Source organism: Poecilia latipinna, unplaced genomic scaffold (genome assembly GCF_001443285.1).
Source record: "Poecilia latipinna isolate Pla-1442-1.1 unplaced genomic scaffold, P_latipinna-1.0 Scaffold3833, whole genome shotgun sequence".
Classification (NCBI taxonomy): domain Eukaryota; kingdom Metazoa; phylum Chordata; class Actinopteri; order Cyprinodontiformes; family Poeciliidae; genus Poecilia; species Poecilia latipinna.
In genome coordinates this window covers 18,336-33,186 of record NW_015116449.1, presented here as the reverse complement: position 1 = coordinate 33,186, position 14,851 = coordinate 18,336, and the positions used below count along the sequence as shown (strand labels likewise).

The 14,851-nt window shown below is 45.7% G+C and overlaps 1 protein-coding gene and 1 long non-coding RNA gene across 3 annotated transcripts; one reads left to right on the top strand and one right to left on the bottom strand.

The window, feature by feature from the left end:
- Window positions 1-83: 83 nt before the first annotated feature.
- LOC106941731 (uncharacterized) lies at window positions 84-12,074 on the bottom strand. 2 transcript variants are annotated; one of them, XM_015024839.1, is made up of 5 exons: window positions 11,347-12,074; window positions 10,974-11,187; window positions 5,269-9,106; window positions 2,043-2,160; window positions 84-985 (listed from the first exon to the last, which is right to left on the bottom strand). In XM_015024839.1, the coding sequence occupies exons 3-5, from the start codon at window positions 8,519-8,521 to the stop codon at window positions 163-165; spliced, it is 4,194 nt and encodes a 1,397-aa protein (XP_014880325.1). In that variant the 5' UTR covers window positions 8,522-9,106; window positions 10,974-11,187; window positions 11,347-12,074; the 3' UTR covers window positions 84-162. The 2 variants fall into 2 exon arrangements, with proteins under 2 accessions (XP_014880325.1, XP_014880324.1); XM_015024838.1 differs by lacking the exon at window positions 10,974-11,187.
- Window positions 2,167-14,023, top strand: LOC106941733 (uncharacterized). The gene is made up of 3 exons (XR_001423446.1): window positions 2,167-3,720; window positions 13,531-13,715; window positions 13,797-14,023. It is a non-coding gene; the product is annotated as an uncharacterized LOC106941733 (long non-coding RNA).
- The last annotated feature ends 828 nt before the right edge of the window (window positions 14,024-14,851 follow it).

The following is a 14,851-nucleotide window of genomic DNA, read 5'->3' as shown; positions in this document are numbered from 1 at the left end:
ATGGATGGATGGATGGATGGATGGTTGGATGGATGGATGGATGGATGGATGGATGGATGGATGGATGGATGGTTGGATGGATGGATGGATGGATGGATGGATTGATGGTTGGATGTTGATGGATGGATGGATGGATGGATGGATGGATGGATGCCTCTCTACCTACTTGCCACCATACGGTGCAGTTCCAGCGGGGCCCAGCAGGAGGCATGCTGGAGCAGCAAGGTAGACGAAGCTGTCGGTGCAGAGGAAGTCTCCCTCCTCTGGTTTCTGTGGAGCAATGGTGGCCATCTTAGGGTCTGTGGTGGGTCCCTCAGCTTCGGTGCTTCCTGCTTGTATCTGGATGTTGTGCTCCTTTGCATCATGGGTAGAAATCTCTTTAAGTCCTGCAGCTTCACCTTTGGGCAGAGGTCTTGCAGACACGGCGAGGTAGACGAAGCTGTCTGATTGGACGAAGGGATCCACGTCCCCGCAGTCCAGGCCTGAGCTTCTCAGTGGCTTCTGGTACGGATCTAGAAGGTGTTTGATTTGTTGCTTGGAAGGAGAAAGAGGAAGGGGCGGGTCCATGCCCATCACGGTTACTTTCTTCCTGGGCGGCGCTTCCTGCCTCTGGGGGGCAGTGAACGAGACCTTTATGTCAGGTTGCTCTGCTGGAGGGTCATCCTGGTCCACGCCGGCGTCTCCACACCCTGAGTCCTCTCCGCCGCCGTGTCCGTCCACATCTTCATAGGATGGTGTGTTGAGCAGCGAAGGGTAACACCACTGGAGCTCGGAGCTCTCCTCCCTTCCCCACTCCTTCAAGCCTCCATCATCCATATCTTTCTCTAGTGAAGTGTTGCTGCTGCCCAGTTCAGAGTCGCTGATTGGCTGGTCGCTGTCAGAGCCGCCATCCTCCTGGCTCTGATTGGATAAGGAGAGAAAGACGCCACTGGAGTCAGACTCCAATGTCAGGTTGGAGTCCGGAGAGCTGTCCTCCTTATTGGAGCTGGAGAGAAAACACAAAGCAGTCGATGAGTCCACTGGGCTGTCAGAACAGTACCAACCTACTTAGTGAGGCCAAGGCCATGCTTTCATCTTGATGATGTCATGCTCAGGTGGACAGATAGCTGATCAGCAGCAGCTTGTAGAGTGGCTGGGACATGTGTCTGCCTTTAGCCACTGGCAGGGCGCTTATCAGGAGGCTGATTGCCACCAAACCCATTTTTCAGGCATTCTTTCCCCAACCACTGCAGATTCAACCACTTTTCTCTGCCTTTCCTATGTGTCTCTCAGTCTGTCTGCTCCTGACACCTGTTCTCAGAGGCATGGTTCATTTTGTTCATATTGTTCATTTTGTTCTGGATAAAGGTTCCCAGAACAATATGAACCATGCTTCTGACTGCCCATGCAAGCAAAAGGCAGGCTGACTCATCAAAGATCTTCGTGCAGGGCTATGAAGGGATTTTTACAGACATCCCATCATTTCAAAGTAGCTTATTGTGGCGTTGAAATTAACTTCAGTGTTATTTCCTCATTTTGCTAAATGAACAGAAACGCTGCAGATACAGCAAGACAGGAACTTCCAGTCAGGTGTTTAATCAGAAGAGTGAGGTCTCCTAGAACCAGAACTTTACCGGACCCAAAACTTCTGGACAAGCACCTAACAGTCTGCAGCATAACCAGGCATCATGTCCATCCATGTCCCAGGAGCCGCCAGCCTGGTATATTGGTGGATGTTGTTTACTGTCCAATCAGGAAAACATTGAAAACCTGTTATGTCATAACTGAAGCATGTCCAATATTAGTCTGAGAAGAATACTTTTTGAAGAACAATGTTAGAACCTTTCAGCTAAATTTGTGGTGTGCCTCAAGGCCCCATGTTTAGCTTCCATATGTTTCTGAATTTAAATAGACTTACATATGGAGTGTTAACAGTTTTTCAGTGTGAGAAATCAATATTCCAAAATTATAATTAAAACAGGTACAAAACAATGCAAGATGAAAACATTTATGAAGAAATATATCAGAGTAACTAACAAAAAATATCTTTGTTCAGGAATTACCTCGGTCCAGCAGTGGGGGTGCTGGCAGATTTAGTTGACCAGTCACTAGTTGACCTGTCGGTGTCGGTTGGTGTCATCGCATTCAGCTCCAGACTGACCTGGGATCTGCTGCTAACGCCTGAAAATACAAGAAACCAGGAGACACATGAGAACCAGACAGCTCAGGGTTCACCTGATGGGTTTCATTCAAACCCTGTCCAAATGACTGGACGGATGGACGGACGGACAGATGGGTGGTCACAGCTCCCCCTTCAACTGTTACCCTCCGCCTTTTCCCCGATACAGCGACCTGGTTGATGCGACTGGCCATGCGGCCACGTCGCTCACCTGGGCGGTCTGTGCTGGGACCCCCACCTGCCATTACCCCCTGTGGCTGCAGGCTCAGGCACCCATGTATCATGTTATTTATTTGTTTGTTCTTGTGATGGGCTGTACTTAAGCAAATTTCATTGTCCTTCTGTACGATGACAGTAAAGACTGATTGATTGATTGATTGATTGATTGATTGATTGATTGATTGATTGATTGATTGATTGATTGATTGATTGATTGATTGTAGTAGGGCTAAAATGATTCCTCGAATGATTCGAGTAAATTCCTCTAGGAAAATTTACTCGAGCTTCGTTAAATTATGTTTTATTATTTAGCGCACCGTGTTCTGGCCGGAACATTATTTGCGTTGTGCAGAGCTCTGACTTAAGTGTTAGCGGCATAACGTCCAATCTTCAAGTTCGGCCCGTGGGGATTTTATTGATTAATGATAATTCCGGGTTTTCATCGTTTTCGGGAACCAATAAACATCCTTAAATAACCGGAGCGATCCGGGAGTCCGGCAGCCTTTCTGCTCCGGAGCTGCTGGTTCAGAGCTGAGGAGGATTTCTACAGGCAGAGACTGAACACGGCGGGCGGCTGATGCTGACGAACCGGAAAATGAATGTCACGTCATCCCGGTCTGAACCAACGGGAGGCGGAACATGGCTGGTAGAGGAGCTTCTGAGAGGGATGAACGGAGGAGCCGAATCCCGGAACATGAACAGAAAAGCTATAAATGTTTGGTCAAGTTGAGAGTTCATCTGTTAAACTGACTGGAAATGAACACATGAACTAAAAGCTGGATTATAGACATTTTAAAATATATATATAAGCGTATTTGTGAGCCTGCGTCTTTATTATTAAATTGATTATAATTTCAGATAAATTCTTCAGGTTAACCTAGAAAGTGAGCTGTTGTTGTTACAGGTTGATTTTCTAAACTACAGTAACATAACTTAGGGAAGCTCAAATATGAAAAAATTGACTGATATGCAACAGTAATACTGCTGTTACACTAGATTTACCAATATTTTATTTTATAGGTTTTTATCCGATTGTCGATTAATTGTAAGAATAATCAATAGATTACTCGATTACTAAAATATTTGTTTACAACAACCCTAGATTGTAGCTTGGCCTGCCAGCAAGCAACCGATCGGCAGATAGGTTCCGGTTCTGCCAGAGAACAGCAGCATAACATTGTTCTCTGCTTTACAGAATAAACTTTGAGAAACCTGAGGCTATCCGTGTAGTGATGACACATCCTAGCAAACTGGCAGGAAAACCGATGTCATTGTTGCTATGGCAACGTGATGTTGATCCAAAAAGTCACCATGGTTAATTATGCATCATTCGGATTGGGGATGTAAGCATTTAGACCAAGGCACTGTATCAAAACCCAATTTATTTCATTGGAGGATGAATAACTCCCAAAAGTGACAAAGAGATTGAATGTAGAAATAAAGGACAGAAACTGATTAATATAGAAATACTGAATATTTTCTGCAAAATGGTTGCAGCATACAGTGTGACTGAATGTATCTGATCCATGTAAGTTAAACAGCAATATCAAAAAAGCTACAGATGTCCAGTTTAAACTGAGGCAGAAAATGCTGAATATCATCATTTTACAAATGATGTCTGTTTATTTATTTAGTCAATAGCAACATTTTTTGTAATTACAAAACATTAGCTCTTGTGTGATTTATTGCTATTCGACTAATCATGACTAAGAAGCAACTTTTGAATAAAATAATAAAATGATCAGATCTGTCACTTTAGACTGTTAGTTACTGAAGTGATTTGTAATTAGGTTGATATATTTTATTTAACTTGAGTGTAGGACGATTACATTAATATAACTCATCCAACACCTTTTAATTATTCAAATGTTATTATTTCTCCAGGCTCTGTGTGAGGTAGAGTACCAAATATCTTTAGTCAGGTTGATTAATCAATCCCAGATCAATTAGTATCTGCATCCATCCATCCAATCGTTGTCTACAGCCCCTTTTCAGGGTAGCAAGGTATTGGGGTGTCTATCTCCCTCAGTCCATCACAGGCCCAGAGAATATTCCTGTAATTTTAAAAAAGTTTAATTGAAACATGAGTTTGTTCTAGTTTTTCTCTGTCACCATCTGTCAAGATGGGACCGGCTATAAAGGGAGCCATTCCTTCCTACTGTTACCTCATGCTTTCTCAGGAGGAGTTGCTGAGTCAGTTGAATGTACATTGAGAACCTTTTACCACCTGCCACTAATGATCTGCTGAATGTAGTTGTTTTATAATTACAATTTCATGGATCTGTATGAGATATGAGGTTAAGGCTTCCACATACTCAGGCGTGCTTCATTCTAAGGAAGGTCTGCGTCTATTAGCGGCAGAGTCAGTGTGGACTCAAGGATGAAGTCCGCCAGACACAAGGTATTTATTTATGACCGCGGACGTGTACCCAGTGTTGGTGGGAAATGGTGTTCACATTGAACTGTTTTAGTATGCAACACTGAGATAAGTTTAAGTGTTGGCACAACTAGTCAAAGGATGCACAGCATCTGGGGCTGCGGCTCTGTCCAGTGGCTGCCCTAGTGGAGAAGAAACTTGTCTAAGTCCCCAGCTAGCTCACCAAGCATCCATTTGAAATGTAGGTAATGACGGAATTTGTCAAGCGAAATCTAGGTAATCAGTATTCTTGACATCTCAACCATGTGAAGGCAACATGCGCAGAGTCTGCGCATCTGACAGAATTTGCTCGGTAAGCCCAAGAATGTGGGAGCCTTTAGACTTGCAAAGTGCATTGAGATGACAACAAACTAAAATGAAGGTGAATCTTGAGCTAAATGAAGGCTAAACAGGACGGATTATATCAAACGTAGGAAGACTGAACTCAACCATAGATATGTTACATGTGCGGTACCTGTGTGAAGGGGAGCTTTGTCTCTTTGTGGCCCGGGATGTGTTTGGTACATGTCGCCTCGTTCCCTTCCTGGTTCCATCAGCGAATGGTACACATCCCGTTGGGGCTGCGACAGATCCAGGTGTTCCAGGTCCGAGTCCAACTCCCGGGCCCTCCTTTCCAACTCCGTCAGGCTGAGCTCTGAGGCTGCTGAGGAGGGAGGATGAGAGCCCCCAAAGCCGATGGGTGGCCTGAGGAGAGGCCATCGCTGCAGGGAGCCTGAAGGGGACTCTGGATCTCCTCCTTCTTCTCCACCTGCTTCCCGTTTTTCCCAGTCATTATTCCAAAGAGTGTTGACCATGTCAAGAACCGCATCCCAACCCTCTACTCCTCCTTCCTCTCCAAGAGTTAGTACTTGTCGGCCATCCACCTCCAGTTTCTCTGTATGTAGTTTTGCTTCTACCTCCTCTTTTGGACCAACTTTAATCTTTATACCTTGATCCTCCACTTGTTCAGGCTTTACTTCAACATCCATCTCTTTTTCCTCTTTCTTGTTTTTAGCAACATCTGTCTGGAGATTTTCTTCCACGTTTATCTTTGTCTTATGTTGTTTGGTTTCCTCCACAACTACCTTCTCATTCTTCAGGGTTTCTTCTCTCTTCTCCTCCTTTCCTTTGTTTTCCTCTTTCTCTGCCTTGTTCCTACTCTCCCCCCCTCGTTTGTCCCGACTTCTCGACCTCCTGTGTTCCTCTTGCTCTCTGCAGACTCTCCAGTGCTCCAGGTTCTGCTCCCTGAGAGATGCCCGGCCTACCAAACCGCTCCCCTGTCCAGGCTCTGGGTGAGCAGCTTCCCTCAGTGAGCATCGCCCTACAATAGGGTTCATCAGATTTGATAATGGATTCTCTGAACCATGCCGTAGGTGTGGATGCCTCTTCTCCAGGGCTGACAAGACAGAAGGGAGTGGGGGGAGGATAGGAAGATTGTGGAGCGCCCCTCCCTGGCGGACAGTCCTCTTTCGGACTATGATTCTGCGAGGCCAGGTGGACTCGATGTCCTCAGGTGGTCCAGCTGATTCAAAGTCTTCCAGCTGTTTGCTTTCTCGGGGGCTCAGTACTCCCGGACGCAGCCCAGTGGCTGTGCCTGGTCGAGACCTGGAGCAGGACTTGGATGATTTGGACTTGGATCTTGAGCTTTTCCCAGCATGAACTGACTTGGGTTTACCAGAATCCTCAAGCTTTCGCTCTGCTTGATCTGCAGGAGCAGATTCTGGTTTATCTGCTGCCACGGAGCTTACCTGAAGTTCACTTGTACTTTCAGCTTGATTGACAGTTTCACTCTCTTTTACTTCTCCATGACTGATCCTAGTTTCTGCTTCTGGCTCAGAAACAAGAGCAATCTCAGCATCAGCTTTAGCTTGTACACTGGAGTCAGATGTTAAATCAATATTAGACTGTGATTCAGGTTCAACCTCTGTTCCAACTTTGTTCTCTGGCTGTTGGAAGTGACCTATACCCCCAAAATCAAGCTCCGACTTGGTTTCAGGAACAGGAGCAGCTTCAACTTGAACTTTGTCTGCAGAACCAGCAATCTTCTCAGCGACACTCTTGCCTGAGTGTTCAGGTAAACGCTCTTGTCTACTTGTAGCTCCGCCAGCTTTGGTAGACGTCCCTCTATGTCCTCCCTTATTCTCTGTCCCTGACTGCACTTTTCCCTCCAAATCCCGACCTCCTGCCCGAGTTTTCACCTGAGAGCCCATCCTCTTTTCAGGTAGATTCTTCACACTGGATCTGGATCCGTCATCGTATTTGTTCCAGCTTTCGGCTCGATGGTGCTCCTGGTTTAACGCTCTCATTTCCACCTCAGACATGTTTCCCATTAAGACTTCGCTGACTAACCTGGGCCCGCAACCAGATTTACCATCCACCAACACTAAACTAACACTCCCACTGTCGCACCTAGGTGGCATCCCTCCACCAACCCCTTCTGGTCCTACCTTTGACCCGGCTCGGCTCCTCCCCACTGCTCCAGTACCCATCCTGGGAGCGCCACTAGGGGACGGGGAGGGGGAAGGCTGGGGGAGCAGCAGAGGAGTTGTGTCCAAGCCGTGTTCAGACTCTATAAACACAGAGTCTCTGTCGGAGCGTAGAGGAACTGGTCGGCCATAACCAAACGTCCCGAAAGTGGATGTCTCCCTTCTCTCCCTCTCTCGGGCTCTCTCCCTCTCCAGCCTGCCCCTCTCCCTCTCTCTCTCCCACTCGCGCTGGGCCCAACCTCGCTCCATCTCTCGTTCCCGCTCCCTCTCCCAGTCCCTGTCGCGCTCGCTGCGGCCCCATCCACCACCTCGCTCACTCAGGTCTTGCTCCAGGTCATGGGCAGACAGTTGGACCAGTGCAGTCCTGTAGGGGGACCTTCTGAGCTCCTGTGGGGGGGACAGCCTCAGGCTTTGGGTTTGGGAGTAATGCCTGGGGTGCATCACACGGGGAGGAGAACAGCGCAGGCTCTGGCTCTGACTGGGACGAGGTTTGGCTGGGGAGAAGAACACCGGAGTGTGGTATCCTGAGGAGAGAGGTGAGCCGGAGAAAGGTGAAATGAGAGGGGAGGTTAGAGAGGAGGACTGACCCGGTCCTGGGTAGTGGCCTGGATTCAGGTAGCTGCCTCCCCCACGCTCTATCAGCTCCACTGGAGGAATCTCCACACACTCCAAGGGTTGAGGAGATGACATTGCTTTCCAGGAATGCCGGCTCTCTCTGCTCTTTGTGCTGTCTCCATGGTGAGGGTGGTGGTGATGGTGGTGCTTCTTTGATGAGGAGGACACTCCTGGAGCAGAAAAGGAGGACACAGAGGGAGAGACGGATCGATTGAAATGTCCTGGAGAGTGGCATCCATCTATGTCCTCCACTCCCAGCTTGAGTGAATCGTAGATGGCTCTCTCATCCAGGCGCCGAACGAAGGAAGGGTTTGGAGTTAAGGAGCGTGGCTGTGGATCAAACATGTCTGATCTGCTGACTCTCAGGGAGCCACTGGTGGAGTAGCTGAAGCTCCCGTCTCCCCCTCCGTCCCGCCTCACTGACCCCCCGGAGTGGTGGTGATGGCTGTCGATCTGCTGATTGATGCACATGGTGTCATAAATGGATCGCTGAGGGATGTAGCCGTCGCCGTAACCCCCTTCCATCCCAACGTCCCGCCCTCCCACTCCCCCATCCCCAAGTCCATGTTTCTCCAGGCAGCAGGAGCTCTTCCTGAAACACCCAGGGCGGCTGAGAGGCTTGCCCATGATTGGTGCAGGGGGTTGGTGGGAGGCACGTCTAAAGCTTGAAGAATGAATTGTGAAGTCTTTAATTAACAAAATTAGAGTAGAACTGCTTTTCAAACCACTACTAACTGTCCAGGGTGTGCAGCTTCAGTCTCCAGAAAGACCATAAAAGCAGGAATTAAAGCCCCTTTTAGAAAATCCTTCTTGTTCTCCAGGGAAGAACTAAAAAATATTCCTGTTGTTTTCATGAGAAGTCAAAAGACTCTAAGTTTGGAAACATCCTTCTGTCAAAGGCTCCAGGACATGGGGACACTACAAACACCCTGAAGTCCAAACAGAATTCCACATTGAGAAATATTCCAATCAGATTCCAAAAGGTTGAAAACAGTTTTTTATTTCCACTGGAAAGCTCGTCTTCTCTTCCACTTTACTCACATTGTGACAGAATTTGTATTTGTTCTGCTTCTTTATTGTTCCCCTATCCTGATTAGAGCCAGTTAAATGTCTTTCCAGCAAAATGTTGGTCAAGAGACAAGAAACGACAAAGGATTGGATCCAGTCAGACCTGCTCCTCTCATTCTGCTGCTGTTTGATGATTAACGTCTCCTGCATAAGGAAGAAACAAAGCAGAGAAACATTATGGATGCCCTCCTAAAAATCTGCTTTCACACTTGCAAATAGTATTCAGAACCTGATCCTGCTTGTGGAGCAACTTCCTAACAAATAAGCTGCTTTTCTACAGCACACTGGGCCCTATTGATTACAGAATTAGACTCACTAAAGTTAATTCAGCTTAGAATGAGTAAGCCTGGTGACATCAATCCATTATTCACTCATTAAAGCTGAGAAGTGGAGCTTTAAAGCTATTTGTGCTTTAAAGCTCCAGGGTAACTTACCCTCATAGAAAGGGGTTGACTTTAGGGAAATGGGTTGACTTGATGAAAGGGGTTGACCTGATGGAAAGAGATCCCAAACTAATCAAGCCTCACTGGGGGACTTTCACATTCATCTTGACTCTGAGGGTGATAGATTAAATGTAGCCTTTAAAGCTAGCTTAGACTCGATTGGCTTCGTTTGGAGAACTAGCTTATCATCGTACATTAGACGTGCTGTCATTTGACATGAAGAAATGCAGAAGTTCCCCATAACTGTCTGACCAGTTTTAATAATCTTTCATTTCATTTTCACTGAGTATTCCAAGCCATTTTCTGATATAAACTGTCATTATATCAGATCTTTATCAGACAAAGCTTTAAAAGCCTTTTAGGAATCTCCTCCATGTTTCATTTCCTCTGAATCCCAGGGAGTAATTTAATCTTTAGTCCTTCTCTAACTGACGTTCATAGTGTTAATTCATTGAGTTAAAAAAGATAAATGTCCATAGCAGGTTGGCTCCTTGCTTTATCTCTGAACTGGGATTAAATTATCCTCCAGTAATAAAGTAAAGACCCTCTGAGTTATTTTAACCAGGACATGTCATTTTATCCCATATTTAGATTGTTCTACAAGTTCCTCCTTTAATCTCTGGGATATTGCCTAAATTCTAAACATCCTGTCCAGCAGTGAAGCTGATAATCCATGATCTAACCCATGACTCTGTTCCTTCAGGCTGAACTCTTCACTATCAGGAAGTTAAAATCCTTCATCTGATCCAAAATGCTGCAGCAGAGTTCTGATGGAAACCAGAACCAGATCAGGTTCTGCTGTTTAGATTCACAGCTCCCTGATAACCCAGATTATAATTTCACATAGAAAACCTCAATAACCAGATCCATCAGAAACCTGATCGGTCCAGAGGTTCCAACCAAAACCATTTGGTAGCAGTCTGCAGGTTTTGTATGTTCTAAGTGTTAGAAGCTGGTCTGTGTTCTGATTGGCTGGTTCCTTCCTGAGGTGTCGGCTGCCATGATGCTGCCACCACCTGATGATTCCACTGTTAATGTTTTACTTTCATGAATATCAGAAATAATCCAACATCATCTGGTTCTTCTTCTGGTTTGTCGTCTCTAACCTGCTGGTCCTGAACCCAGTTCTGGCTCTTGTTCTGGAAGTTTCTTTCTGTTAATGAAGTTTTTCCTCTCCACTGTCGCCACATGCATACTCAGCATGAGGAATTGCTATAAAGTCAACAACATAATGCCAGCGCCTCCTGCTGGTCAGGAGGAGTGGTCCTGAACTAATTGATCTTTCTGAACTGATTAACTGGAACCAATCAGAATCTCTGATGATTTTCTTTCAGACGATATTAGCTGTGAAGTGGCGCTTCTTAAATAAACTGAATTGAATGATGAACGACCATCTTCCCATTGAATCCCTTCCAAGATTTAGTTCTAAATGACTAAAGATCCATAATCCCAGCAGCTGAACAACTAAAGATCACATCTCAACATTTGTGTCTCTGGACAGCAGCGTTAAATTTAGACGTCCTGGTGATTCCTGTGGGGAACTTTGAGGAAGTTAGAGGAACACCTACAGCCGCGCTCACACACTGACAGAGCTGTGTGTGTGTGTGTGTGGGGGGTGGGGGGGGGTGAAGTTGGATTAAGCCTGATGACATAGTTTCCAATGGAAGCTGCTTGGATCCTGGAGCAGGAGCTGGAATGACGGATGATTCCCTCTGATGACATCAGAACCTCAGAGGAGGAAAGTTGGATGAAGTCGCTCAGAACCAGTCGAACCACAATTACCTTAAAATGGAAACCATTTCAAATGATTCATTTCATTGCGGATTCAGAAGAGTCCATCTGTGTCAAAGGAGCCTATTGATAGCAGAAAGCGTCTCCTGCTGCTGCCACCACCTGCCGACCCCCCCTCCCTCTGCCCCATATCGATTAAAGAGTCTGAACCTTGCCGTTGCCGTTGTTGTTGCCCTCGTCATCGTCGTCTCGGTCGCTGAAGCCGTCTGTGAATCCGGCTCTCTGCTCTCGTCTTCAGCATCTTCTGCTCCTCTGCTGCATCCTCTTCGTCTTCCTCCTCTTGCTCCTCTTCCTCCGCCGTAGCTCTGTTTTTCTGGCGTTCCTCTCCCTCCCTCTCTGCTGTGAATCATGCCTTCTGTCAGAGGAAGCTTTTTTCTTTCTCTTTTTTTGACAAGCGCTCTCTGCCAACCAACACACCGACGCAAACCCTCCTCCTCCTGCTCTCTCCCTTCCAGTTTTTATTTACCTCCCTTCAGCCTCCCTCCATCGCTCCTCTCTTCCTCTCCTTCTCTCTGCCTCCTATTTGCAGCTTTAAGGGCTTTAAAGGCTTCAGAGCCACAAAATTCCCTCTTTCCATCTCCATCTGTTCTTTCTCCGTCTCCCTTCTTTACCCTTTATTCACCAAGATTTCTATTTTCTGATCCAATTTACTTAAATCTATCTATCTATCTATCTATCTATCTATCTATCTATCTATCTATCTATCTATCTATCTATCTATCCTTTGCTCAGTCTCCCACACACTCTTTTCCTCTGCAGCTCTCTCCATCCTCTCGTACCTCTCGGTTTGCCCTCTCCCTCCCACTCTTCACCTCGGCGTTAATGCAACACGCATCGCTGTGGAGGCGGCAGCAGCAGAGTTACAGCAAAGAAAGAGCAACAATGGATCCTCACATGTTGAGCAGAGCTGTTTAAAAGCATCGTGATCATCAGCATCGCTTTGTCCTTTCCTCCTCGCTTACCTGTGTGGTCAGTGCATTGATGGTTCACCTGCAAAGTCTCATTGGAGGAAAAGCACTGCCAGCTAGCAGCTAGCAGGAGCAGCTGTGATTGGTCACAGTAACACTCTTTATCCTCCAGAAACCACAGAATGAAGAAGAGACTTCAACGAATGAACAGCAACTAAAACTCTGACAGAACCAAACCCAACCATTTAAATATCCACCACAACTTTGAAGAACTCTGATGGGACTTGGACTATAACTGACAACATGAATGCAAAACAAAATCAATCTGAGTTCATTCAGAAACAATCAAACTCGCCGTTTCTAAAACTATTCAGACACCACAAACACAAGCTGGCAGGCTGGCTTACCAGACTGCTCCAGTACTGGACTGGTTCCAGTCTGACATAAAGAACTGGGATTTATTTTTTCAATAGGAAACATCACATCTGTCGCTTGACAGAAGTCACATGTTGGGTTCCACAGGGCTCAGTCCTCGAACCTCTCTGTATGTGTGTCATAACTGGCTCAGGTTATGACAGGAAATAAAAGCAGTTACCATGACGACGCCGATGATACACAGCTCTACATTATGATGTCACCAGGTGACCTTTGACTCCGTCTGGTCACTGAACAGATGCTGAGAACAGATAAATGGGTAGATGAGACAAAATTTTCTGAACAGAAACTGAAGTTATTAAAGAGATACGATCTAGAGTTATATATCTAGAGCGGGGGTGTCCAAAGTTGGTCCTTGAGGCCCGGCATCCTGCGTGTTTTAGTTCTCTCCCTGGTTTAGCTCACCTGGATCCAATGATGGCTCATTAAAGGCCTGAGAACATTGACATGCTGTGGAGATTGTTACTACCACCAGGGAGAAAACTAAAACATGCAGGATGCCAGGCCTCCAGGACCGACTTTGGGCACCCCTGATCTAGAGCAATAAATCTAGAGTTACAGATCTATGTCAACGCACATCTTCAGTTCTTCCAGGTAGAAGCGGGAGATTGGTTTAACCTCTGACTTGAACTTTCAGAGCCACAGAAAGACGGTTCTAGAGTCGGCACAAAGTCAGATCTTGGCGCAACATGGATGTACTAAACAAGAAATAGAGGTTCAAGCTAGCATGGAGCAGAGAGCGCCCCCCACTGGAGTTTTGGAGTCTGACTTTTCTCATGCTTCCAGTAAGGCACAGACCCACCAGTCTAATCTGATTCAGCTGATATGTTTCCATCTCCTTTTTAACTCTGTTTTTTTTTTTTTTTTTTGCTTGGCTTAGCCTGTCTTACCTTGAATCTTAACTGATTTACTTTTCATATCTTTGACTTTCCCTGTATTAGCCTACCTGACCATAACTCACCTCTGCTTATCTTATTTTTGTTCAATCCAGGGTGGGTTAGGGTTGGTTGCTGTTTTCTCCCTTTCTCCACCAGAGGGCGCCAAGAGGTTGATTTCTGGAGAGCATGACAGGCGGCTGCCGGTTTACCTGCACACCTGCAAGTCATCTGATCATCTGGAGGAGTGTAAGAGGAAGGAGCAGCCAACACTTCTTTGCCAGAGTGTCAGCCAGTAATGGTACTTCAGGCCTCAGAGTTTTCTCCTTGTGGTTACCTTGTTGTGAACTTCCTAGTGATTCTTTGTGTGCCTCCTCCTCAGGTGAACCCTCGTGACGTCGTGGATGTTACCCACAGATGCCTGAGTTCCATTGACGCCCTCGCTAGTGATGGGCAAATGAAGCCTCATGAAGCAATGAACCTTCCCAGCCCTTTGGTTTGCAAAAAGGTTCATAACTCGATGCTTCATTCATCACTCACTAGTGACATCTGCTGGTGAAACTGTAACAGCCTTGTCACTCAGTTGGATCATACTTCCAAAAACTACTAAATGCAGTATTGTCACAAAGTTTTCATCAAACTCATGTTTAGTAACAGGAGAATCACTGAAACCATATTTAATTGTCATATGTTTCAATTATTAAAATGATTTGTAGCCAATCAATCCTGGTTTATGTTGAAGGTCAGTGGTTGTGTTGGGTTTTCTTTTATATCATAGACGGATTTGACAATAAAGACAACTGATGTTTTAATGTCTTGAGAGTGCAGTGTCTGTTGGGGCGTTCACTTTTTCTTGGATTTCTAATTGGCTCTGATCCCTCATATTTGGCTACATGCTGAATTTTAGTTCTGCAACAAGTTTAAATCTGTTTCTGCTGTGCAAGACTGATATATCTTTGCTAATCAGACTACAAATAATAGTGGAACTTTGCAGAAGGTGAGAAATTGGGAAGTGGAGGGCTAATTATTGTTATCTAAGAAGAATTTTATTGTGAACCATCATCTCAAAGTATTCCCAGAAGATGTCAGAGATTTTCCTCTTGCTGGCTCCATTTCAGACAATCAAGTTTATCTGTGTAGCACGTTTAAGCAACATGTTCAAAGAGATTTACATCATAAAATCACAAAAATATAGTTATTAAAAAACAACATAATCTACAATTGAGAAAACCAGTAACAAACAATACATTTTGATGAGTGCCATCAATACACATCGAATATGTTGGTCAATGTTCATTTTATTTGGCCACTAAAGACAAATATCCTCTGATGCGACCAAATGGACAACAACCCATGACACAGCAAGGCTCATCGCGCTTTTATTTTGAAAACCGACACGCAAAATGAAGCAGTCACGTGACCCATGCAATGCGAGGC

Excerpts from the sequence above, each read along its gene's own strand:
- LOC106941731 (XM_015024839.1), bottom strand. The coding sequence starts at position 8,521 with ATGGGCAAGCCTCTCAGCCGCCCTGGGTGTTTCAGGAAGAGCTCCTGC. Across the intron at positions 2,161-5,268 it reads CAAAGCTCCCCTTCACACAG|GCGTTAGCAGCAGATCCCAG; the intron begins GTACCGCACATG and ends TTGTATTTTCAG. Across the intron at positions 986-2,042 it reads ACCCCCACTGCTGGACCGAG|CTCCAATAAGGAGGACAGCT; the intron begins GTAATTCCTGAA and ends TTTTCTCTCCAG.